Genomic DNA, 21,851 nt, shown 5'->3' on the forward strand with positions numbered 1-21,851 from the left:
AGCGGCCGCTGGGGTCCTCGATCAACACAGTGCCGGCTATAGCCCGCGTCATGCGGACTGGTCGAGTAGAAAGCGAGTGTAACATCATGACGGAAACGCAGATTACATACTGCCATCAACAGCGCTTCTACGACCATCGGGCCTCGAGGTCCTGACATGTTTGCCGTCGTCTCTCGGCCAGTGTCGAACCTGGCTCGTGCGAGACCTACACCGCACCAGCACCAGAACGGATCGCGTCGAGGAGGATGTCCTTCGAGTCCCCGCCAGCCTCCCACGTCGCGAACCCGCGGAGGCCATTGCTCTTGATGAACGCGCCCTTGGCCGCGAACGCACGAGCGTCGTCGAACGAGACCATGACGCTGCTCGTCTCGTTGTAGACGTACGCCTGATCAAGCCAAAGTCGTCAGAAACCCGCGTCGACCCACGCACTCGACCTCACGCACCGTCTGGCTGCAGCTGTCGAAGCGGTAGTCGATCCCAGGCGCGACGGTGCCGTTGGCCAGCAGGAATCCTGCATCGATCAGGCCCCAGAAGTCGAAGTTGCCGCCGGGACCGCTGGTGACACCGCAGACGTCCGTGCTGGCGTCGTCGTCCCACGCGTCCCCGTGGGGCTGAGCGGCGGCGTTGAAGGCAGGGTAGGCCTTGATTTGGCCGTCGGAGGTGATCGCGTCCGTGGGGGTGACCGAGAATGAGTGGCCGTAAGAGGCAACACCAAGCACGATCTGCTGAGCAGGCATGCCTGCGTCCGCCCACGCGGCCACGCCGCTGACCGCGCTACCCTGCTGGTTCGCAGAGGAGGCGCAGGTGTCGTTAAGAGGAGAGTTGGGGCCGACGGACGCGCTCCAGGAGCCCCAGAGGTCATAGTTCATGATAGCGATCCAGTCGAGGACGTCGGCGAAACCGGAGACGTCGGTGAGCCGGTCGCCAGTCGGACCAATCCAGGGGAAAATGGAGGTTGCGCTAGTGAGGATGAGATCCCTGCCAACGGGGTCCTGGCGGAGAAGCTGAAGGAAGGTGAGGAAGTTGCACCTCGGGCATAGACATATGTTCTGGCCAGGTAAATCCGTGGAAATTTGAAGTAAAATGTGTCATTCTGCTAGCATGTCCAATCGCCGTTATATCCGTGTGACAGTTATACTATCTCGGGCATGCCGCATGCATTTCCCGTGCAGAGAAAGGCAACCTTCCCCTTTGCTGCCCGTCCAGGGGACATGCCAGGGAAATGATACCTTTCCCTTGCATGTCAATGGCATTTCTTCTCAGAATTGCGCAGCTCACGGGCGTATGTCGAGCACCGTGGGGCAACAGAACGTGCATATTGCCGTTTTTGGTGTGCACCGTTGCTGTGTGCCCCGTGTTAACCTTTGCAACCACCACACCTGAATTTGACATGCAAGGGAAAGGTATCATTTCCCTGGCATGTCCCCTGGACGGGCAGCAAAGGGGAAGGTTGCCTTTCTCTGCACGGGAAATGCATGCGGCATGCCCGAGATAGTATAACTGTCACACGGATATAACGGCGATTGGACATGCTAGCAGAATGACACATTTTACTTCAAATTTCCACGGATTTACCTGGCCAGAACATATGTCTATGCCCGAGGTGTTGGTGGTGTCATTAGCGCTGATGGTGTTGCAGCCAATGCCTTGATTACCCGGATATTCCCAACTGGAATGGAAGGTGAGCGGGAAGAAGGAATGGAGAAGGAAGGCGAGCGAACTCAAAGTCAAGACCGTCGAGGCCATACTGAGTGGCGAACTGGACGACGGTGTCGACAAAGGCAGTGCGGTTCGCGCTGTCTGCGACGGCGGAGGAGTAGAAGCGGGACCCGGTCCAGCCACCAATGCTGACGAGCGCTTTGACGTTCTGGAGGGAAATGAGCGAGATATGGGAGGACGAATGAGCAGGAACGGACGTTTTCGTGCGCGGTCTGGACGAAAACGGGGAGCAGGTCCGGGTTGGAGCCGTTGAGAGAGAGCGTGCTGACGTCCTCGGTGGTCTCGCTGGAACGGCGACGTAAGAAGAAGCCTGCGCAGGATCGCGCGCGGAGACTTACGCGAAGGAGTAGGTCATGTGCGTGTACTTGTCCCAGCTCACGGAGGAGAGCGGGAAGTCATCGGAGTGCCATCCGGCGTACCAGGCAGCAGAGACGAGGGAGGAGCCGTTGGACTTGGTCGGCTTGCAGGTACGCGAGCGAGCTGCGAGGACAAGGGCAGGGAGGGAGAAAAGCAGAAGGGGATCGAAAGGACGCATGAAGGGCCGAGGGAGGGAGGAGGATGAGAGAGGGAAGAGAACAGGAAACAGAAAGCGAGCGACCCTCGAAAGCCAGCGGCGGGGGGTTATATGGCAGGTGGCCGCATGGGCGGTGGCGCGGCGAGAAGCAGAACGGGGGCGAAGGCCATCGGGTGATCAGTCTCAGGTGGAAGGCAGAATGTATCAAACCGCCGGCGAGCGGGGAAGACGAATGGCATTGAATTATTCGGAATGCGATCACGGCTGAAGAGGACGGTGTTGGAATTAAGTATTGGAAAGCGAGAGGAAGCCAATTCACCGCTTCAACTTTGCGCGAGACGAGGACGTCCGTCCATCGGCTCCCGCGGTCCGATTCGAGCCGACTCTGACCACACTCTCCTCCGTCTCGCTCTCGTCGTGCAGCCACCCTCGCCGGACCTCTCGTCTCGGGATGGAGACCATCCCATCCTCCCGCTCGTCCCCTCTCCCCATCCCCTCAAGGCCCCTCGTTCAAGACTACCCGTCCCTCGTCTCCTCTCCCGACCGTCTCCCCGGCCTCCCCTCTCGCTCTCCCTTTTCCGATCTCTCTCGCCCTGTCATTCATCGCACCCTTTCTACCTCTCTCGCCTCCGCCCGCCGCTCGGACACTGTCTCCCGCGTCCAAGAGCTCGCCTCCTCCTACGCCCGGCCCACCATCCGTCCCCGTCCTGCCGACCGCGAATGGTCTCTCTTCGCTCAGCTCCTCCCCGACACCCGCCCTCCCCCGGACAACTCTCGCTCTCTCGAAAGCTCTCACCACACTCTCCAGACTTCACCCTCCATCCTCAATGACGATGCTCGCTCCTACTTCGACCCTCACCTCCCATCCTCGTACGGCGTCCATGATCCTTTCGAGCACGAGCACCCAGTTCACCGGCAACACATCTCCGTACCTACGTCCCCTCGACTCGACTCTCGAAACTCCTCCCGTTCTTGTACCCCTACCCCCTCCTCTGCCCTCTCTGCGCGCCCGTGGTATTCGTGTTCCTTTCGCCTGCCAACCCTGACCGTGGTTCAACGCAACATCCTCAAATGCGCTCTTGCTTACTTCCTTGCCTCGCTCTTCACCTTCTCCCCTTACCTCTCCGGCTTCATTGCAGACATCACCGGAGATGGTCCTGGTGAGCGAGTGCCCTCGCCATCGGGCCACATGGTAGCCACAATGTAAGTTTCATCTGCATTCCCTCCTCCACCATCCTCATCCATCCACAGTGCAGTATACTTCAACCCCGCCAAGACTCTCGGTGCAATGGTTGAAGCCGACGCGTACTGTCTCATGGGCCTCGTCTTTGCAACCTTTCTCTCTCTCTCCAGCATGAGTGTATACTGGTTCTTCGAGCGGCAGCCCGGCTTCGATTGGCTCGCCGACATCCTTGTCCTCCTCATGATCGGTCTAGGCATGTCCTTTGTCGCGTGGATGAAGGTATGGATGGCCAAGCCCACCTTCAATACAGGTCCGTTTCAGTTACGTTTTCTTCACGCGCGATCGCTGACTTCATAAAAAGCTTGCAGTATGACGGTTATCATTCTCTTTGTCGTGTGAGCACACTATATGCACCCCGTCTGTCCGCATCTCACTTCCTGTCCAGAATCGTCAAAGAAGGTGGCCTCCAGACCCTCCTTCAAGTCTCCTTCATTGTTATTGTCGGCGCGGCGGTCTCTAACGTGGTGTGTCTTCTCATCTGGCCTCAGCGCGCGACCAGAAGCCTCCAGAACAACATGACCCAGACCCTCGACTCGTTCTCGACCCTCATCACCATGTTTACCGAAACCTTCCTCCTTGAGGAGTCACGAGGATTCAGTCCGGAACGTGTTCAACGTGCGGTCGCCAACCATCAAGCATCGTTCACTTCTCTCAAGAAGAGCTTGACAGAGGCCCAGTCAGAACGTTTCTTCGGTGGTCCTGGAAAGCTCGGCGAAGAAGCTCAGCTCCGTGGTAGCTCCGGCCAGGCGTACGAGGACGCCATTGGAAGCCTCAATCGACTCGGACAACATCTGAACGGTCTTCGAAGCGGGATCACACTGCAACGAGAGCTCATCAAAGGTCACCGAGAAGGCAAGCTCGTTCTCAAGAGCCTTAGCGCAGCGAACAATGGCAAAGCGAACAATGGCAAAGGAAAGACCACCGATCATGGTGTCGAAGCTGTCGTGATGGATGAAGAGGCTGCATTGCTTCAGGCGGCTGCGACTGTCTTTGGGGATTTGATGGACGACCTGGGCCCGCCAATGAAGGCTCTCTCCGTATGTCCTCTGCAGTTCTCCTTCTCACCCTATTCATGTGTCTGCCGTTATTGCCAGGTGGCTTGTGTGTCCACTCTGAAACGTCTCCGAGAAGCCTTTGCGCAACCTCGAGAGAGCGGCGATCATGTCTTCATTCAGCCCACCGACTTCTTAGACATCACCGACAGCATTGAACGCGCTCTTTTCACATTTGAGAGCACATCTAATCACGCGGTCCTCCGCATGTATCGTAACAGTAATGTCTCTACATCGGGTTCTCGGGCCTCCAACGCCTCGGCCATGTCTGCGAATGAGATCCTCATGGGCGACGAAAGTGAAACCGTCTTCCTGGCTTACTTGTGAGTTTGCATGATGATTTTCACGTCCAACAGACTGAGTCTGACCTCATGTACAGCTTCATCTTCACGCTGCAAGAATACGCTCGGGAACTGATATCCTTGGTCGACGCCATGGGCCGAATTTGCAGTATCGAGCGTGCTCGTGCGTCTCGCGGCGGTATATGGGGTCGCATCAAGACCTTCTTCACCCGTAGTGACAGTATGAATACTCGAAGGAGGCACGCACGGCCCACCGGAGGCAAAGGGCCAGTAGACATCCGGAAACGCTTGTGTAGGTATTGGATAGCCCGCCCCTAGGACTACGCTCATGGGTAGTATTTACAGCCCACTACTTCACGCAGCTCCGACCACATAAAGCTGCCTCCTTCCCCAAGGTCACCCCGCACGCACCGAATACCATCCAAACGCCCAATCGAGAAAATCTTTCGTTATCTGGACGTATTGGTCAATCCTTGTGGGCTCTGGGCGCACGATTGCGGGAACAGGACATGAAATACGCGTTCAAAGCTGGTATGGCCACCGCCTTGCTCGCCGCGCCGGCTTTCTTCGAGACCACCCGCCCTATCTTTGTTGAGTATCGAGGAGAATGGGCCCTGATTTCCGTGCGTTTATCCTGTCGTTACGTCAAGTGTCGCGGTGATGATAACCTCCCCTGTAGTTTTTCGTCGTCATTTCACCTACTATAGGCGCGGTAAGTGTGCTGTTAATCAGATTGTCGGTCTACTTTCTGAGTGTTGACGACGCAGACCAACTTCCTCGGTGTCCACAGAGTCTTGGGAACAATGTAAGTGATTCGGTGACGGGGAACCTGCGCTGACATTGGGTTTAGATTGGGTGCCGCAACGGCGTTTGTGATTTGGACCCTGTTCCCTGAGAACCCTTGGGTCTTATCCATCTTCGGTTTCTTCTACTCGTTCCCTTGTTTTTACTTCATTGTAGCCAAGCCTCAATACGCGACTTCATCCCGCTTCGTCTTGCTCACGTACAATTTGACATGTCTCTACTGGTTAGTAGCCTGTTCGATTCAGAAGATGCTATCCCGTTACTTACTCAATGAATAGCTACAACATCCGCCAAAGGGACGTCGCTGTCTTTGATATCGCTTATCACCGTGCCGTTGCTGTTATAGCTGGTGTGGTGTGGGCTGGCATCGTTTCACGCTTCTGGTGGCCAGCCGAGGCTAGACGCGAGCTCAGTCGACGGCTTGGAGAGTGAGTGCTTTCCAATCTGTTCCCACCAGCCCGCATTTAACCAACATTCCCAACATAGATTCTGTTTGAACATCGGATGGCTGTACACGCGCCTCGTCGCATTCAACTCATTCTCAGACGAAGAATTCCTGTTGCACGTCGTCAACGATGACGACTCTGCGAGTGAGGAGCTCCCGCTCTTGCACGTGAATCCTATCATGTCGCAGTCAATCCAGAATTTCATGTCCATGTATGCTCTGCTCGATTTCTTCAGGCCTGGGTTGTTCGTTCAACGTATCCGTTTCAGGGAGCTTCACTTGCAAATCAAGCTGATCGAGCTCCAAGGCCTGCTCTCGCAGACCCAGCACGAGCCTCGTCTCAAGGGTCCCTTCCCGGTCGGACTCTACCGGAACATACTCACGAGTTTGCAAGCAATCTTAGACCGGCTTCATAGCATGCGCTGTGTGACATCACGAGAAGAATGGTCAGTCTCATCTAGTCTCATCATCGCATCGATCGATATTGATCCCTCATTGCTTAGGCACACCGTAGGTCATCGTATCCAGACCTCACAAGGGCATCGCTCACGTGTAGTGCATTAGACTGTGCAGCGTGACTTCATCATACCCGTGAACCGGGAACGAAGGGAGATGGTCGGGAGCGTCATCCTCTACTTCTCCACTCTTGCGGCGGCCTTCCGTCTCAAATCGCCCCTCCCTCCGTATCTTCCACCTGCAGAAGAGGCCAGGTCTCGTTTGGTGCGTTCCGACCCTTCGAGTGTGCTTCTCGTCGCGGCTCATGTGAGTCCGTCAGGTTGATGCCATCCGGAAGCTCGATGTCGTCCGCAACCGCGACGTCAAAGGATCAAGGCATCTGCTGTTCTTCGCATATGCACTGACGATGAAAGGAGTCATCCAGGAGCTTGATTACCTCGGACGCACCTTACAGGACGCTTTCGGCGTGATCGGGCAGTCTCGAGAGGCGTTCGAGGAACTGTTCGAAGCACCTCCAGAGTTATCATTCGACGCTGCATAGTATAACAGCTGCGAATCATGAATCGACGTCCCTCACCGACCCGTTACTTCCATACATTCATACTTACGTGCACGCATATGTCCATAGATACATAGACACCACATACTTGCGCATTCCCAGGATACCCTTAATAGATTTCACCATCGTCAGCCCTTGCCACGAAGATTTTAACTTAGCAATCACACAAAGCGTAGAAGCCCAAGCCGCGACTGACAATTCTGACAGAATCGTCATACATCTAGGGCTCGATCATCGTAAACATTACGTGCAATCCAACACTACCTTTGCAACGTACACATCGCGATCTCCCTACACCATCAACCTACGCATATTTCCCTCGCTTCCTCCTCTTCCCTCTGTCCTGGCCATTCCCGCCCCGGTCACCCGTGCCCAGGGCCTGCATACGGTCCAACAACGATCCTGGCCCAGTGCTGCCGGGACCCCCTCCAACTGGGGCAGGGGAAGACGCGGCCTTCGCCGCACCCTTGATGCTATATCCCCCCACTGGGTCCTTGTCCGAATCCGCGACCAGACGCGGGGGCAACGGCCGTCCCACAGGCGTTCCCGCAGAGGGCGAGTCGGCCTGCTGCGCCGCCTCGGCGCGCCGTTTCGCGGGCACCGTCGACGGTGCGGCCGCGTCCGGAGACTTCGTCCCGCCGCTGCGTTCAACCTTGCGGCCGGCCTGAGTCTGGTCTTGGCTCCGCGGGCGCTCGGCGCCTGCGAGGTGTTTGCTGTCCGTCGCCGGCTTCGCCAGTCGGCTGAGCAGCGACGGGCCAGAGGCGTCGGCGGGAGATGTCCTTGGTGCGGAACTTTCCGCCTTCTTGTCCTTATTCGACTCTTGGCTTCGCTCCGCTGTGCGAAGGCCGAGCCCATTGGACCGTTGTTCAGGTTGTCCGCCACGCATCGCGAGGGAAGGACCTGTTGTGGCGGACGCATTTGAAACGGTGGTCGAGCCAGCCTCCGACGTGGACGGACCGGGGGGCGGGCCCATAGCACCACTAATGATTGATCGCTCCTGACGTCTGTCATTGTTCAAATGCCCTGGGGAGGGAGGAACAGATGAGGGTCGAGGAGGAAGGGGGATTGGCGTATGTGTACGCCGTAGGCTGCTTTCGGCAGGAGAGGGCTGGGGGCTGTCCGGAGTGTCGCCAGTGTCGAGCTTGCGCTTGTTCGTTCGTTGACTGCTCTGATGCACCTGTGGACTGGCACCTGCGAGAACAAGATCGTGTCCCTTGGCATCCTGGAAGTACCTGCGAGCATGCCGTTCACTTTACCTTGACGCGCATCTTGTGAGGGCGCCTTCTTCGCTGAAGCGTCGGAAGGGCTTGGTTGCGGTGGCGGCACGGGAGACTTGAGAGGTCCCAGTAGATACTGTTCAAAAGAAATGGGGAAAAACAAGAGCGACATGGTCGGACATTTGCGGCGGAAATGAAGAGCGGCCCACTGCGAACCCTAATAGCTTCTTGCACTTGTTCTTGCACGACTTTTGAATCTTCCACGGTCACCGAAAGTGACTCGACACGCCGGAGAGCGGCGACGAGCGATTGAGGGAGTTGTCGAGACGCGTCTCGTTTCCGCTAACCATCGCGAAAGTAAGTTCCACGACGATGTGGTTCGACGGCATGCAACATACATGAGAAAACGATTGCAGCAGCGTCTGGCAAGCTTTCCATGGTCGATTTCGGTCGGACGTCATGTCAGCGACCACCTGTACTTGTTATCAACAAATCGTTCGCAAAATTCATAGCGAAGATGAGACACACCTGGAAGAGGATAGCGCCGACGTCGAGGGATTGCTGGAGGAGAGTCGAGTCTTCCGAGTTGCGAAGATCTGTGGCTGGAGCGGTGGGTGGCGTGCGCCGCTTGGTTTCCTCCCATACAGCCAGTGTTCGTGATATCCCCACGATGACATCGGATTGCGCTTCCTCCGATATGCGCTCCAAGACCTGTTTAAGGGCGATAGTGTTGAAGTAGAAGTTGAGGAGATGGGTCGATGGCGCGATTCGCTTGTCGATACAGGCGAAAAGTGCAAGAGCGAGGTATGCCCTTGCCTCACTGAAAGATGCTCGGTCGGTGTTTTCTGCAAGGTCGGACTTGACGGCGGCACGCGTCTGAGAGAGGATGACGTCGAGGAGTTCTGTCCCTCGCGCGGATGGGGGCTTAAAAGAGGGGAGCGCGACAAGCACGTCTTTCACGATTGTCTCGACTTCACCGACATTGAGTTTAGGGATTGCCTTGAAAGAATACAACGGTAGGCGACTTGCAATAGGGAGGGAATAGGCCGATCACATACCTTGAACATTTCGGTGACGAGAAACCGCTCCGCTGGGCTGCCCGCAGCACCAATGTGGCGGTCTCCTAGAGGACGCTTGACTTCTCCAGCAAGGAAAGCAAGAACGAGTGAACGCAGGCGATCACGGATAGCGACTTCCTCGTCGTCCAGAGGCTCTTCTGGCGGTATTATTTGGTCAAACACTACGCCCATAGTGACGACAGGATCCATGTCCAAGTGCTGGGTGAGTGACCGTTTGACATAGACTACTTCGTCTGGGTTGTCTGTGGTGAACAATCAATCGTTTGATGCTCCAGGGTTATAGCCGCAAATAGGACGTGGGCGAAAGGGGTCACAACGAACGAGGACTGGAGAAGAAAGACGCACCACTCTGGAGAAGCTGGATGAGGACGTCTGCGTTTCTCTTCACCCACTTGCTCTGCTCACGGGAGACATCAACAATGGCAGCGTATCCTTTGATTCGAACCTGTACGATACGGCGAAAAGATGAGCTCGTGGAAGAGGCAGCTTTAGGAAGGCGAAATAAGACGTACATGGTAGACTGGGTCCTCACACAAGTCATAGACGGCGTTGATTGCATCGTCCTCGAGGTCCGGGAAGTCCTTGATGAAGTAGCGGAAGTTCTCGGCGGCAGTAATCTTTAGCGAGGTGTGTTCCGAGTGTGCGAGATCAATCAGACGACGGAGAGTGTCACGACGCTGGGAGGGAACTCAGTCAGAGGGTGAAGATAGGAAGAGCGCGGCGAAACGAACGAGGGAAGAGGTCTTGAGCGGCGTGGACTTTGCTCGACTGAGGAGATTCTTGATGTCTCTCTCCTGGTCTGCGAGGGGCTTCGGGTCCATCGCGACCAGTGGCAGGCGAGCGCAGGGGGCGGGGAGAAGTGAGAGGAAGGGGAGGAGGGAAGGTGAGAGCAGTTGAGGACGCCGACTGGTGGCGAAGTGGCGGCGAGCGCTTCCGCTGCCGCAGCGCTCGTTCTTCCGTTCTTGTTCTCTGAAAATAGCGTACGCGACTGATAAATATCTCTCTCATCTGCTTTGGTCGCCCACTAATGCCAACGAGGCGGACATGAGATTCTACAGCCTTTGCTCCATTTTGCCTGTGCTGAGGATATACGTCGTCTCGGCCTCGATGCCCGCGAGCATGTCCTCCGTCCCATTTATTGCTTTCCACCCAACGCTCCTCGAACGCTCCCCCCGACATCGTGAATTTATCCCAAGGCTTTTGGACTACAGTTGCATCCATTGATGTCATTAGCCACCACTGCCGGTGTCCGCGAGGCCTCGCAGTACTCACCCCTGCGAGATACTCCTTCAACTCTTTCGGAGTGAACGTAGTCGGCTCTTCGGAGGACGCCACACCTAGCTTCACAAGCACCTTTCCTATCTCCCCCGCCAGAGCCAGTAGTGTGTGCTCTCCGTTTTCTCCGAAGTAATATCCCTCCCTGCCGTGCCCAATCTCCCTACCTTCCATCAGGGCGTGTAATATCGTCTCATACAGCCCAGCAACTAGTAGTCCTCGGGCATTAGCTTCGCTGTTTGTCTTAGGTTGCCTCGTCTGACCTCACCATCTTTGATGTGTACGTTAGGCCATATGTTACGCCCCAGCCCTACCATACCGGCCTGCTTCCGGGCAATCCCTGTCCTGATTAAGCGCGGGATCTGCTGTGATTGAGGATTCATGATGCCTGCGTCTACGAGTTGACCCTCCACGAGACCGTAGATGGTCGAGGGCAGTACGAGAAATGTCTTCACGTAGCCTGAGGCACCATAAGCTCGTCAGTTCTCAGACATGTTCCCCGTATCTCACGAGGGCATGACCTTCGCTATCAGCTGCGATTACTGCCAGATCTACTTCTCTGTGAGGCTGGCTTGGCGCGATTGTGTCCAGTTGGTCCGGGTCGTTGTCGTACCAGATTGTGTCCGTGGCAAACATCCCCGCTGCATTGTCGGTCAAGACACCTGGGCCGTGACTGTAGTGAACGGTTTGACTACTTAGCATTCCTGGAGGACCACATACCAGTGCCTGACTGCGGACATCGGTGTCAGATGGGTCTGAGATGCAGGTCGCGCAGCTCACAGTGTGGATGAGCGCGGGCACTTGCCCAGTCTCTTGATGCCTTTTCTTCAAACCAGAAAGAATGGCTTTGGTGGACGCAGAATGGTCCGCGTCTGCCTATTGAAACGCGTCAAGAGCAATCGCAGGTTGGCGAGGCTTCGGCTCACGCATTCAACGACGACATCCGCCTGCGAAGCTAGCGCCTCGAGTCGCTCCGTATCATCGAGGCTTGCGAGCACAGCGTCTACTCCAAAGGAGCGTATCTTCTCTGCCTTTTCCTCGCTGCGTACGGCCGCCGTGATCTTGTAACGAGATGCGGCGGGGCTTGACAAGAGGTGCGAAAGGACGGAGCCGCCGATATAACCTATGCGCATGCATCGCCGGTTCAAAACCACCTGGATAGCAGAGCGAGTTCATGGGCGTACCTGTGGCACCAAGAAGGAAGACGTGCATGAGGAATGCGCCCAGAGTCAGTGGCCGTTCGAGACGAGTTGCGAGCCTGAGCGGGAGACGGAGAGCCGGGCCGGGGATAGAGCGCGTGAAATCGATCGCACGTGGCCCGAGGCTCCTCCTCGCCCAGCGTCCGTCCGCCCGTCTGCCGCGTTCGCCATGCTCGCCGCTCTTCTCGTCGCCCTTTCCGTCGCCGGCCTCCTTGCTTTCTTCGCAAAGACCGTCCTTGTCCGCGAGCCCTCTTCCTCCTCCAAAAACTCTTTCGCCGACGGTTCCAGCTCCGGCCTGTCTCTCGAGGAGAAGCAGAAGTACGACCAGCAGCTCCGCAATCGCAAGCAGCCCGCCGCCCCCGCAGAGTCCTCGACCAAGCCCGTCATGCAGCCTGCCCGGACAGACCTTGCGCCTCCCAAGGACGACCCGTTCACCGTCGCGCAGCTCATGGCCTTCGACGGCTCCGATCTCTCCAAGCCCATTTACGTCGCCATCAAGGGTTCGTCTCTACGCTCCCATGTATGTCCTCGCCCCCGCTCATTTGCGCACAGGCACCGTGTTCGACGTCACGCACAAGTCGGACACGTATGGAAAGGGGAAGTCCTACAACCTCTTTACCGGCAAGGACGCGTCCCGTGCCCTCGGCATGTCCAGTCTTAAGGCAGAGGATGCAGTATCAGACTACAGCACCCTCTCCGAAGGCGACATGAAGACGCTCAACGACTGGTTTGACTTCTTCACGTGAGCACGGCCTGGTCATCTTTCCGCGTGAAGCGTGCTCGAAGTGGCCGGGGCTTTCACTCACCTTCCGCCGTTCACAGGAAACGGTATAACGTTGTGGGAAAGGTCATCGATCTCCCGCCGCAGGGTTCTGCACCTCCGTCTGCTTCACTATGACCGACTGCCTGTAACATAAGTCGTGGAGACTACACGTGTCGAACCGATCAGCCTTTAGCATCTCTATCTGTCCGAGTGTGGGTCACAAAGCGCTGCATAATGCGGGGTGCGGCCTCGAGGTGTGTTGGTTGTCGACCTTCGAGACAGCGGAGCTGACCGGATCGCGTACAGGATGGTACGGACGGGATGCACTGTTCACCCATGCGTCTCGCTCCCTTCTACCGTCTCAGAAGCCCCCGCGTGCGACGAAAGACGGGGCATTGGGTTCGTCGTTTCATTGTTAACCCCTGCGGATGGACTGCGAAGGAGTCAGTGAGCGTCAAGCGGCGCAAGGCGGTTCCGAGGGCCGGCAAGGGTGGGCGCTTCTGCCGTACGCATCGTACCGCACAACTACATACGCAGAGCTCTCGCCCGCATGTCGTCAGTCTGCGCTGCAGCGAAGACGAAACCGGTGCGGGCTTTGCTCAGAACAGAAGCGCTGCGGCCCGCAGTAGCGCTCTGGTCCTCGTCTCACTTGGGCCAATGGCGGACGGGACATAAGTACGCCGGATGAAGTGACCGCACTGTGTCCTAGAGTTTGGATGCACGCGGTCGGTCGCGGGTGACGGAGGTGGCTGCTCGAAGCACTCGAAGCTTGTCCTTGCGTCGGGGGCCGTTCGATTACGGCGATGGCTAGGCGGGGTGAGCGGGAGGGCATGTGACGGCGGCGGAGGACGACAGTCGGAACGGTCCTGCCACTTTGCGCGCGGACGGCGGGCGGTATTGGACGGGAGCGTCGGGCGTGTGAGTCGTGATTGGGCCCATGTCCCGGACGCGCGTCGCGGCGCAAGGGCGGGCGAGCGGCGGCGAAACGGGCTGTCCGGGGGTATGTGCTGTCGCGGGGCGTATCCTCGACGTGCGAGCCTCGACGCGCGGGACTGGGCGCGCAGGCCTCGACGGCGTAGTTCGTCGGCGAGTTGCTGAGCATCGCTGGGCGACGGGCGCCCCGCGCGCGCGGTTCGGGCAGCGGATCCATCGCCCAGGCGCCCAACGTGTGAGGCGAGGCGCCCGAGGCGCGTCCAAGAGTGCTCCTCGAGCCTCGTCCGAGAACGCGTTCTGGCGGGGCAGGGCGAGCCAGGCCGTGCTGAGCGAACACGTTGCAGGCGGGCGGGGCGAGGGAGTCAGCGGGCGGGCAGGAATGGGAAGCGCAAGGACCGCCACAGCTCATACCACGGTGCCCTGTCCCTTCCCCGGCTCCTGGTCTCGCCCGACTTCCCACCAGGCGCCCCCGCCGCTTGCCCTCCTACCTCCACCACCACCCGCACCCCAACCGCGACGCCCCTCGCCTCTCACCATTCCCTCACCCTTCCATTCACCCGCAGCATTGGCTCCCCCTCCCCCAGACATAGAACGACACCCCCATGGACGCCCTCAAGTCTCTCGTCCAGCCCCTCGTCGGCGGCGGCGGCGGCTCCTCCATGATCGACGGAATGAAGCTCGTCGTCCTCGGTGGCACCGTGGAGACTGCCCGACGCGTCGCGAGTTCAGGATGGTCCGTCTCTCTCTTCCTCGCCCCCATTCCGCCTACTGACTGCCACCCCCGCTGCCCGTTCCGCGTACACGCGTCGCCTCTCCGTCATCCAGGTCTCACTTCATAAACTGTCCGTGTCCTCTCTCCCTCCCCGCTCGCCACTCCCTGACGCCCTTCTTTCTTTCTAGCCTTCTTCCTTACGGCTCACTTCTCCGAGGAAGATTATCCATATGACTGGCTCATGCTCTGGCTCTCCCGTCGTCCCGAGTGGCAGCGTTCCCGTGAATTCGAGACCACCACCCGCAATTCCAACCCCGGCTTCGGCAGCCGCGTCGCCGACAACTCCTTCGGCGATGACGACGACGACGAAGACGACACTCCGGGTCGCGTCAAGACCCGGGTCGTCTTCCAGCCCACTCCGAATACGACCCACACCATCTATTACCGCGGTCACCTGCTCCGCGTCAAACGCTGGCGCAAGGGTGACACTGGGAGCGAAGTCATCTCCGTCTCCGTAGTCGCGCGCAACAATTCCATTCTCAAGCAGCTCGTCCTCCAGGCTAAGAAGGAGTACGAGGCCGAGGCCGTGCACCGCATTCAAATCTACTTTGCCGACTCCCATGGATGCTGGAGGTGGACGGATTCGAGGCACAAGCGGCCCATGTCCTCCATTGTCCTCAACCCGGGCGTGAAAGAGATGTTGCTCGCTGACACAAAGGACTTCCTCAAGTCCGAGAAGGTGCGTCAGCTGCTTCCATGCGCGGAGAGTTGATGCTTCGCGCCCCACCGCGCCCGTCGAACGCTCGCTGACATTCGGTGCTTAGTGGTACGCAGATCGCGGCATACCCTTCCGGAGAGGATATCTGCTGTATGGTGTGCCGGGTTCGGGGAAGAGTTCGCTCATTCACGCCATTGCTGGCGAGCTGATGCTGGACATTTACGTCGTATCTCTGTCATCATCATGGATCAACGACAGCACGCTCACGACGCTCATGGGACGCGTCCCCGCACGATGCATCGTCCTGCTCGAGGACCTCGACGCAGCCTTTACGCGGAGCACCTCGCGCGACGGCACGTCGACGGGCTCGCCGGACAACGAGTCTAAGGAGAAGGTGAACGAGCAGCCGACCAGCACATCGTCGTCGCGCCGTGGGCGGAAGAACGACCAGATGTCAGACGTCAACACGCTCAGCTTGAGTGGACTGCTGAACGCACTGGACGGGGTCGCGGCTTCGGAGGGCCGTTTGTTGTTCGCGTACGCCTGCCGTCCTTCCACTCCGCGCGCGATGCCCGCATACTGACGCTAGCCCAGAACCACGAACCACCTTGAGCGGCTGGACCCCGCTCTGTCGCGACCGGGGCGAATGGACGTGTGGATTGAGTTTAAGAACGCGTCGAAATGGCAAGCAGAACTGCTGTTCCGCAATTTCTTCCCCTCCACGGACGAGGACAACGAAGAGCTCGAAGGAGACTTGGATGGTATTGAACTGCCCACCGTGCCGCCGTCGCCCTCCGCAGGGTCCTCCTCTAGCTCAACTCTGTTCTCCTCCCTGTCCTCCGCCCTGTCCTCGGTGCCCACGAGCCCATCTGGTTCCTCGACGCCGTTGTCACCGCTGCCTTCGATGCCCGAGGGTCTGCCAGCACGGGCGCGGACGACGTCGACAATAGGGCGGGGAAGCGGGGAGAAGACCAAGGAGCGGGCGCGGACGGTGAGTGACGGGGGGCTGCAGCACCAGTCGTACCTGCCGCCGCCGATAGAAGAGGAGCTGCTGGAGGCGAAGCACTCTGCGAAGCCGCTCGACGGGGCGACGCTGGCGATGCTGGCGAAGAAGTTTGCAGACGCCATCCCGGACGAGGAGTTCAGCGTGGCCGCGCTGCAGGGCTGTGAGTGTTTCGCTTGCTTGCTCAGAGGGCGCAGGAGAGGGGCGTGGGGTGACGGAAAGAGCGAGCGCTGACGGTGTGCTGGACCGCCGGACAGACCTGCTGAAGAACAAGTCGCGGCCAGAGGCAGGGGCGGCGGAGGCGGCGGAGTGGGTCGTGAGCGAGCGGGCGTTGCGGGAAAAGATGAAGCAGGAGCGGGAGGCGCGCGAGCAGAAGGAGAAGGAGGAGGTCCGTCCTTATCGCCATCCCATCGATCATCGCCCCTGACCCTGTCTCCCAGCGCGACCAGCGCCGGAAAGAGCTCCTCGCCGCCGAGCGTGCCGCCGCCGAGCTCAAGCAGCTCGAGGCCGCCGACGCTGCCCGCAAGGCCGCCGACATCTTGGCCCTCCCCGCAGACGGCCCTCTCCCCGCCCTCCCGCTGGTGCCAATCCTGCCCTCGGAAGAGGCGCTCGTCGTTTCGGTGGCGGCGCCCGTCCCTGTCCCGAATCCAGGAGCCAACCCGGTCGCGCTCGCAGACGACGGCGACCGCTCCTCGGACGACGGGGACTGCGGCCAGGACGGGATCCCCCGCGCAGTGTGGGTCAGTGTGAACGGGATCTAGGAGATGGAGGATAGCGCACGTGGGCATGCAGAACGCGCGGAGGCTGCGCCTGCATGAGGACTTTCCGCCCGACACGGGTTTTTGTCGTCTGTTTCTTGCACGCATTACGCATGTACCCGCGTAGCCAGCTTGCTTTGGCTTCTTGAAGGGGCATACGTACATACAGATATCGACATCTACATCTGACCTCGTCCCATGAGTGCCTACACGGCTCCTTTCTCAGATCTGTTGAGTTTACCGGGACTCGCAATAGTGTCTCGTCTCCGGGGCTTTCTGGGGGACTAATTATAACGGAGCCCATAAATGCAAGACGACATCGTCTTTTTCCAAGCAGTCAACATGAGTGACCTATTATCAGAGCACAACTTTCCACATTAGGCGTTGAAACGAGACGGTTCGCGACGGCAAAACGACACCAGCAGGATTTGAACCTGCGCTCCCAGAGGGAAACAGATGATCGAACCAGTTCGAATCTGTCGCCTTAACCACTCGGCCATAGTGTCATGTTTCATGTTGATCTTTGTGTCAACATGACGCCTTGGTAGTGACTTACCCTGTCTTCTGGTCCCACAAACCATGGCTGAATACAACATGAATCCACATCTAAACACACCGTACACAAAGGCTTCTATGCCAACACGCAGGCACTATTACGTTCCATACTCAAGCCCCCTTAACCGCATCGATGAACGCCTTCACGCGCTCCGGGTCCTTGCCCGAGCCGTCCTCAAGCTCGACGCCCCCGCTGACATCGACTGCCCACGGCCGCACCGCCTCGACCGCCTCCTTGACGCTATCGGGCGTCAGCCCCCCGGCGAGGATGATGGGCAACGCGCCCCCGCCCACCTCGCCCTTCTCGACCACCGCGCGCACGATCTCGAGGTCGACGCGAGTCCCCGAGCCCCCGCTAAGCCCGCCACCGCCCGCGGCAACGGCGTCGAGGAGCACGAACGCGTGCGCGCCCGGGCGCGTGATGTCCGTCAGACCGTGGCCCTCCTCGTCCACATGGAAGACGCGGATGGTCGGGACGGGGATGTGTCGCGCCCACCCGACCGGTTCGCGCCCGTGCAGCTGCACCATGTCCAGCTGCGCGCCCTCCACCGCGGCAAGCACCGTCTCCAGCGGTTGGTCCTGGAAGACGCCGACGACACGCGGCCGGCGGGCCCCCTCCGAGGAGAGGTTCCGTGCCAACCGGCGGGCGTGCGTCTGGAACCAGGGCTCGTTCTTCATATCGTCACCTCCGGGCGCGGTGGCGATCGGGCGCTGTGCCGACTCGGTGAGGAGACGAGAGTGGATGGCGGCCGAGATCTCGCGCGCCGTCTCTGGGGTCACGAACCGCTTGCTCTTCGGGACGAACATGAGCCCGATCAAGTCCGCGCCAGCCTCCATGGCTTGAATGGCCTCGTCCACGGAACGGATCCCGCAGATCTTGACCAACGGCCGAGTCTCGACGGCCTTCCCCTTGGCGTCCTCGGGCTCGGGCCAGTCCAGGAGTTGCCTGATGAATGCCTTGGTGTCCTTCGCGCGCATGAGAGCCTCGCCGATGAGAACCGCGTTGATACCCTCCTTGGCGTAGGTGCGCACGTCGTCGACGTCCTTGATCCCACTGAGGGCGCACAGAATGACGTCCCGTTCCTTGACCATGTCCACCAGGCGGCTCGTGGTGCCCATGTCGACCTGGAAGTCGTGCAGGTTCCGGTTGTTGACGCCGATGACCTTCGCCCCGAGCGCGAGCGCGGCCTCCATCTCACGAGCGTTGTTGACCTCCACGAGGGGTTCCATGCCCAAGGAACGCGCGTACTCGTAGAGAGCATGCAGGCGCGGCACGGGCAACATCGCGACGATGAGCAGTACGCTGTCCGCGCCGTGCAGACGAGCTTCAGCGATCTGGTATTCGTCGAAGATAAAATCCTTGCGGAGGATGGCTGGCCGGTGGGGAAGCGCGTCGATCGCTTGGCGGGCAAGACGCATGTCGAGGAGGGTGCCCTTAAACCATGTTGGCTCTGTCAGAACCGAGATAACGGACGCGCCTGCGATGGCGTACGTCAGGGCCTGCTCAGCGGCGTTGGCCTTCATCGCGATGGGACCCTTGGAGGGGCTGGCACGTTTGACCTCGGCCATGAGGGCGAGGGACTTGGAAGAAGAAGCCTTGAGGCGTGCGAGGAAGTTGATGACTGGAGGCGCAACATTGAGGTTGAGGAGCGTTTCAAGGTCATCCGGAGTAGACCCAGGCGTCTGCTTCGCGATCTCAACGTCCTTGATCCTTTGCGCGTAGATCTTGTCGAGGATGGTCGGCACTTTGGACTTGGAGCTGCCCGGAGTAGCCACGCCGTTCGTCACCTGGTCAGCGATGCCTTCTAGGCCGAAGGCGGGAAGTGTCTCGGCAGAGACGTTGGAAGTGGGGTTGAGGTCCCACGTACCGCCGCGGAGAGCGAGGAAGTTCTTGAAGAGGGTGTCTCCGCTTTCAGACAGAATGCTCTCAGGGTGGTACTGGACGGCCTCGAGGGTGTACTTGCGGTGACGGACACCCATGATGACGCCGCTCTCCTGGGTGATGGCAGTGATGGCAAGCTCCTTGGGGAGAGTGCTGGAGCTCGCGCTGAGAGAGTGGTAGCGGGTGGACTTGATGCCCTGGGGGATGTCCTTGAAGCAACCGCGGCCGTCATGCCGGATGGCAGACACCTTGCCGTGCATGATCTCGCCCGCGAACCTGTCGGGCGCGTGGTTAGCATCGTCCTGTGGCCGGGAAGAGGAAAGGACAGTCGAGGACCATGCTAATCTGAGCTGGCGTTACGGAAGCCAGGCGTTCCCGTACTATGGGAAGCGACGGCAGCGACGGGACAAGGGAGCGCGCAGAGGCCAACACAGCTTCGCTCCTAGCCCGCTTCCATACTAACCACCGAATTGACAACAAGAGCGCATAGACTCACCCGATCTCTCCCCCAAAGACATCGACGAGGCACTCGAGGCCCATACAGACGCCCATAACGGGCACCCGCCCGGTGAAGTACTTGATGGCCTCGCGCGAAATGCCCGAGTCGGTGACGGGGTGGCCGGGACCGGGGGAGATCATGAGCGAGTTGAGTTTGAGGAGCGGGAAGGCGGCGGGGGTGATGGCGTCGTTGCGGATGACGGTCACGTCCGCGCCGAGAATGCAGAGCGACTGATAGATGTTCCAGGTAAAGGAGTCGAAGTTGTCGATGAGCAGGACATCGAGCGGACGCGCGAGCTCTGCGGGGAGCACGAGGGCCATGGCGTGCGGCGTGAGGGGGGCGAGGCAGGAAGGCGGAAGAAGACCGGGAGAGGTGGGGATTCGGTCAGATGGCGCGGGGGCGGTATAAGTAGGGAGACGGAAAGGGTGCTGGTCGCAGCGGTCGCTCCGCTCTGCAGCCTCGGTTCACCGATGGATCCCGGAAGAGAGACGCGGAGGGACGTGAGGAGAGCGGTCGACGAAGGCGTGCGCCGTGCGCCCTTCACACTTTTGCTCTCCGCGCGTCCGACGGAGCGGTCCATAAGGTATAGCAACCCTAACCCCGCCTCAGCCAATGACGCCTCGGGCAAGGTGCGCGCGTGGACAGAGAACGGAGGAGAGTGTGATATGCAACGACGTAGCGTACAGTAATACAAGCCGAAGGGAGACGGAACGCCCACCCGCAGTCGGAGGTCAAGCTGCAAAGTAGAGCCCCTCAATCGCCACATTCGCCTGCCAAACTCCCATCCGGCGCGCGAGCCTGAGCACTGCTGGGAGTGGGACAATCAACACCGCAGCGACCGGGGTGACGATGGCAAAAAAGAGGAACATGAGGACAGTGACGCCGGGCTTGAGGACGAGGAAGTAGAAGAGGGCTTGATAGCTTGTCGGATCTGTGAACATGGCGTACGCATTGCGATAGAACGAGGGCTCGTGCACAAGCTCGTTCGACGGGGTGCCAGCCTCGACTTGTGCGGGCGTTGGGAGGCGGGAGCGAGTGAAGATAGGGAGGGGCGTCGGGGGCAGTGGGTAGGATATGGGAGCATGGAACTTGGTCTGGAGGAAGAGTTCACCTCGGGCAAGGACGCGTGCGCCGAAGAGGTCGACGAAACAGACCACGGCTCCCAAAGGAAGGGCCACGAGGGTGCAGGTGCCGACCTGACAGGAGGGTCGATAAGGATAGAGAGGTGGGGAGGGCAAGGCGGGGGACTTACGAGGGTGAAGACGAAGAGAAAGACCCATGCGAGGAGGGCATATGGGAAGTTGATGAGGGCGAGGTGGAGAAGGGAGGCGTAGTAGACGGGTTTTGAGAGTGGACGGAAGTATCGGCGGCAGCGGGCGGGGAAGGGAAGAGGCGGAGTCGGGTGGGAGTGGAGATGGGTATAGGCGGAGAGCTGAGCAACAAAGGCGCGTTGGGGACTGTCATAGTCGGGGCCGGGAGGGGCGTCGGGGTCGGGGCCATCGGAATCGAAGTCGGAGTCGCGTTCTGGACGAAAGGCTGAGAATACGCTGTGGGCGAAGGAAGGAGTGATGGAGCTTGAAGATCGGAGGGTGCTGGTAAGGGAGAGAGTGCGCCGTCGAGGGACAGGGCCGGAGTCGTGGGGGCTGAGGAGAGGAGTGGACTCTGTGGGCTGGTGATCGGGAGGGGGGTGGTGGCAATGGGGGTCGAGAAGGGGCGGGTGAGAGCTCGGGCTGTCGGACTGGGGGAGAGGACGTCTACGGTTGTGTCGTGTGCGGCGGGAGGTCGTTGGATAGGGAGGAGGGGGGTCGTCGGCGACGAGTGGAGGTGGGTCGGGAGAGGACATGAGAGCAGTCGGCGGGGCAGGAGACGGTGGGCGGTGGGCGGGTGGGTGTTGGGGGAGTGCGACTGGCGTGCGCGGGCGTCTCTCTCCGTCGCGGAGGATACAGGTGGAGTGACGTCACGCGACAGAGGCGGGGGCGGGAATCGAGGGTGGGAGCTGGCGCTGGTGCTTTCGTAGCTCGTCCGTTGTCACTGCACGGCGTGGAAGCAGCCCCGCGCCCGTGCCCGGTCCCGCACCGCGCTCGCACCCACCGCGCTCGCACCCACCGCGCGTCGGCCGGCTCTGCGTCCGCCACTTGCGCCTCGGTCGACGATGCACTCCAAA

At 59.6% G+C, this 21,851-nt stretch overlaps 8 protein-coding genes and 1 non-coding gene across 9 annotated transcripts; 3 read left to right on the top strand and 6 right to left on the bottom strand.

Moving 5' to 3' along the window:
• Positions 1–205: 205 nt before the first annotated feature.
• Positions 206–2,254, bottom strand: BXZ73DRAFT_42873 (chitinase; the record flags this gene model as incomplete). The annotated part of the gene is made up of 6 exons (XM_048019044.1): positions 206–385; positions 444–1,029; positions 1,568–1,669; positions 1,722–1,867; positions 1,917–2,004; positions 2,058–2,254. The coding sequence occupies 6 exons, from the start codon at positions 2,252–2,254 to the stop codon at positions 206–208; spliced, it is 1,299 nt and encodes a 432-aa protein (XP_047880368.1).
• Positions 2,255–2,684: 430 nt separating this feature from the next.
• Positions 2,685–7,076, top strand: BXZ73DRAFT_42666 (uncharacterized protein; the record flags this gene model as incomplete). The annotated part of the gene is made up of 15 exons (XM_048019000.1): positions 2,685–3,436; positions 3,485–3,726; positions 3,778–3,811; positions 3,862–4,513; positions 4,571–4,851; positions 4,908–5,122; positions 5,176–5,453; positions 5,510–5,542; positions 5,598–5,635; positions 5,681–5,857; positions 5,913–6,062; positions 6,121–6,291; positions 6,349–6,589; positions 6,644–6,799; positions 6,855–7,076. 15 exons carry the CDS (start codon positions 2,685–2,687, stop codon positions 7,074–7,076), a joined length of 3,642 nt encoding a protein of 1,213 aa, XP_047880369.1.
• A 1,697-nt stretch (positions 7,077–8,773) lies between these two features.
• On the bottom strand, positions 8,774–10,211 carry BXZ73DRAFT_42645 (uncharacterized protein; the record flags this gene model as incomplete). The annotated part of the gene is made up of 5 exons (XM_048018997.1): positions 8,774–9,310; positions 9,370–9,632; positions 9,736–9,835; positions 9,903–10,067; positions 10,122–10,211. 5 exons carry the CDS (start codon positions 10,209–10,211, stop codon positions 8,774–8,776), a joined length of 1,155 nt encoding a protein of 384 aa, XP_047880370.1.
• A 231-nt stretch (positions 10,212–10,442) lies between these two features.
• BXZ73DRAFT_88623 (NAD-P-binding protein) lies at positions 10,443–11,877 on the bottom strand (the record flags this gene model as incomplete). Its single annotated transcript, XM_048025023.1, has 6 exons — positions 10,443–10,595; positions 10,663–10,874; positions 10,934–11,125; positions 11,187–11,541; positions 11,592–11,788; positions 11,850–11,877. 6 exons carry the CDS (start codon positions 11,875–11,877, stop codon positions 10,443–10,445), a joined length of 1,137 nt encoding a protein of 378 aa, XP_047880371.1.
• Positions 11,878–12,249: 372 nt separating this feature from the next.
• Positions 12,250–12,762, top strand: BXZ73DRAFT_42634 (progesterone binding protein; the record flags this gene model as incomplete). Its single annotated transcript, XM_048018992.1, has 3 exons — positions 12,250–12,364; positions 12,417–12,606; positions 12,687–12,762. 3 exons carry the CDS (start codon positions 12,250–12,252, stop codon positions 12,760–12,762), a joined length of 381 nt encoding a protein of 126 aa, XP_047880372.1.
• A 1,400-nt stretch (positions 12,763–14,162) lies between these two features.
• On the top strand, positions 14,163–16,227 carry BXZ73DRAFT_42949 (P-loop containing nucleoside triphosphate hydrolase protein; the record flags this gene model as incomplete). Its single annotated transcript, XM_048019058.1, has 5 exons — positions 14,163–14,293; positions 14,386–14,402; positions 14,461–15,011; positions 15,097–15,527; positions 15,585–16,227. 5 exons carry the CDS (start codon positions 14,163–14,165, stop codon positions 16,225–16,227), a joined length of 1,773 nt encoding a protein of 590 aa, XP_047880373.1.
• A 937-nt stretch (positions 16,228–17,164) lies between these two features.
• Positions 17,165–17,257, bottom strand: BXZ73DRAFT_t54. Its single transcript has one exon. It is a non-coding gene; the product is annotated as a tRNA-Ser (tRNA).
• Positions 17,258–17,417: 160 nt separating this feature from the next.
• Positions 17,418–20,007, bottom strand: BXZ73DRAFT_98807 (N-anthranilate isomerase; the record flags this gene model as incomplete). The annotated part of the gene is made up of 2 exons (XM_048027803.1): positions 17,418–19,464; positions 19,685–20,007. 2 exons carry the CDS (start codon positions 20,005–20,007, stop codon positions 17,418–17,420), a joined length of 2,370 nt encoding a protein of 789 aa, XP_047880374.1.
• A 411-nt stretch (positions 20,008–20,418) lies between these two features.
• BXZ73DRAFT_98808 (uncharacterized protein) lies at positions 20,419–21,530 on the bottom strand (the record flags this gene model as incomplete). Its single annotated transcript, XM_048027804.1, has 2 exons — positions 20,419–20,883; positions 20,940–21,530. The coding sequence occupies 2 exons, from the start codon at positions 21,528–21,530 to the stop codon at positions 20,419–20,421; spliced, it is 1,056 nt and encodes a 351-aa protein (XP_047880375.1).
• Positions 21,531–21,851: the final 321 nt, after the last annotated feature.

The sequence above is a fragment of the Epithele typhae genome (genome assembly GCF_022376455.1).
Source record: "Epithele typhae strain CBS 203.58 chromosome Unknown BXZ73scaffold_9, whole genome shotgun sequence".
Taxonomy (NCBI): Eukaryota; Fungi; Basidiomycota; class Agaricomycetes; order Polyporales; family Epitheliaceae; genus Epithele; species Epithele typhae.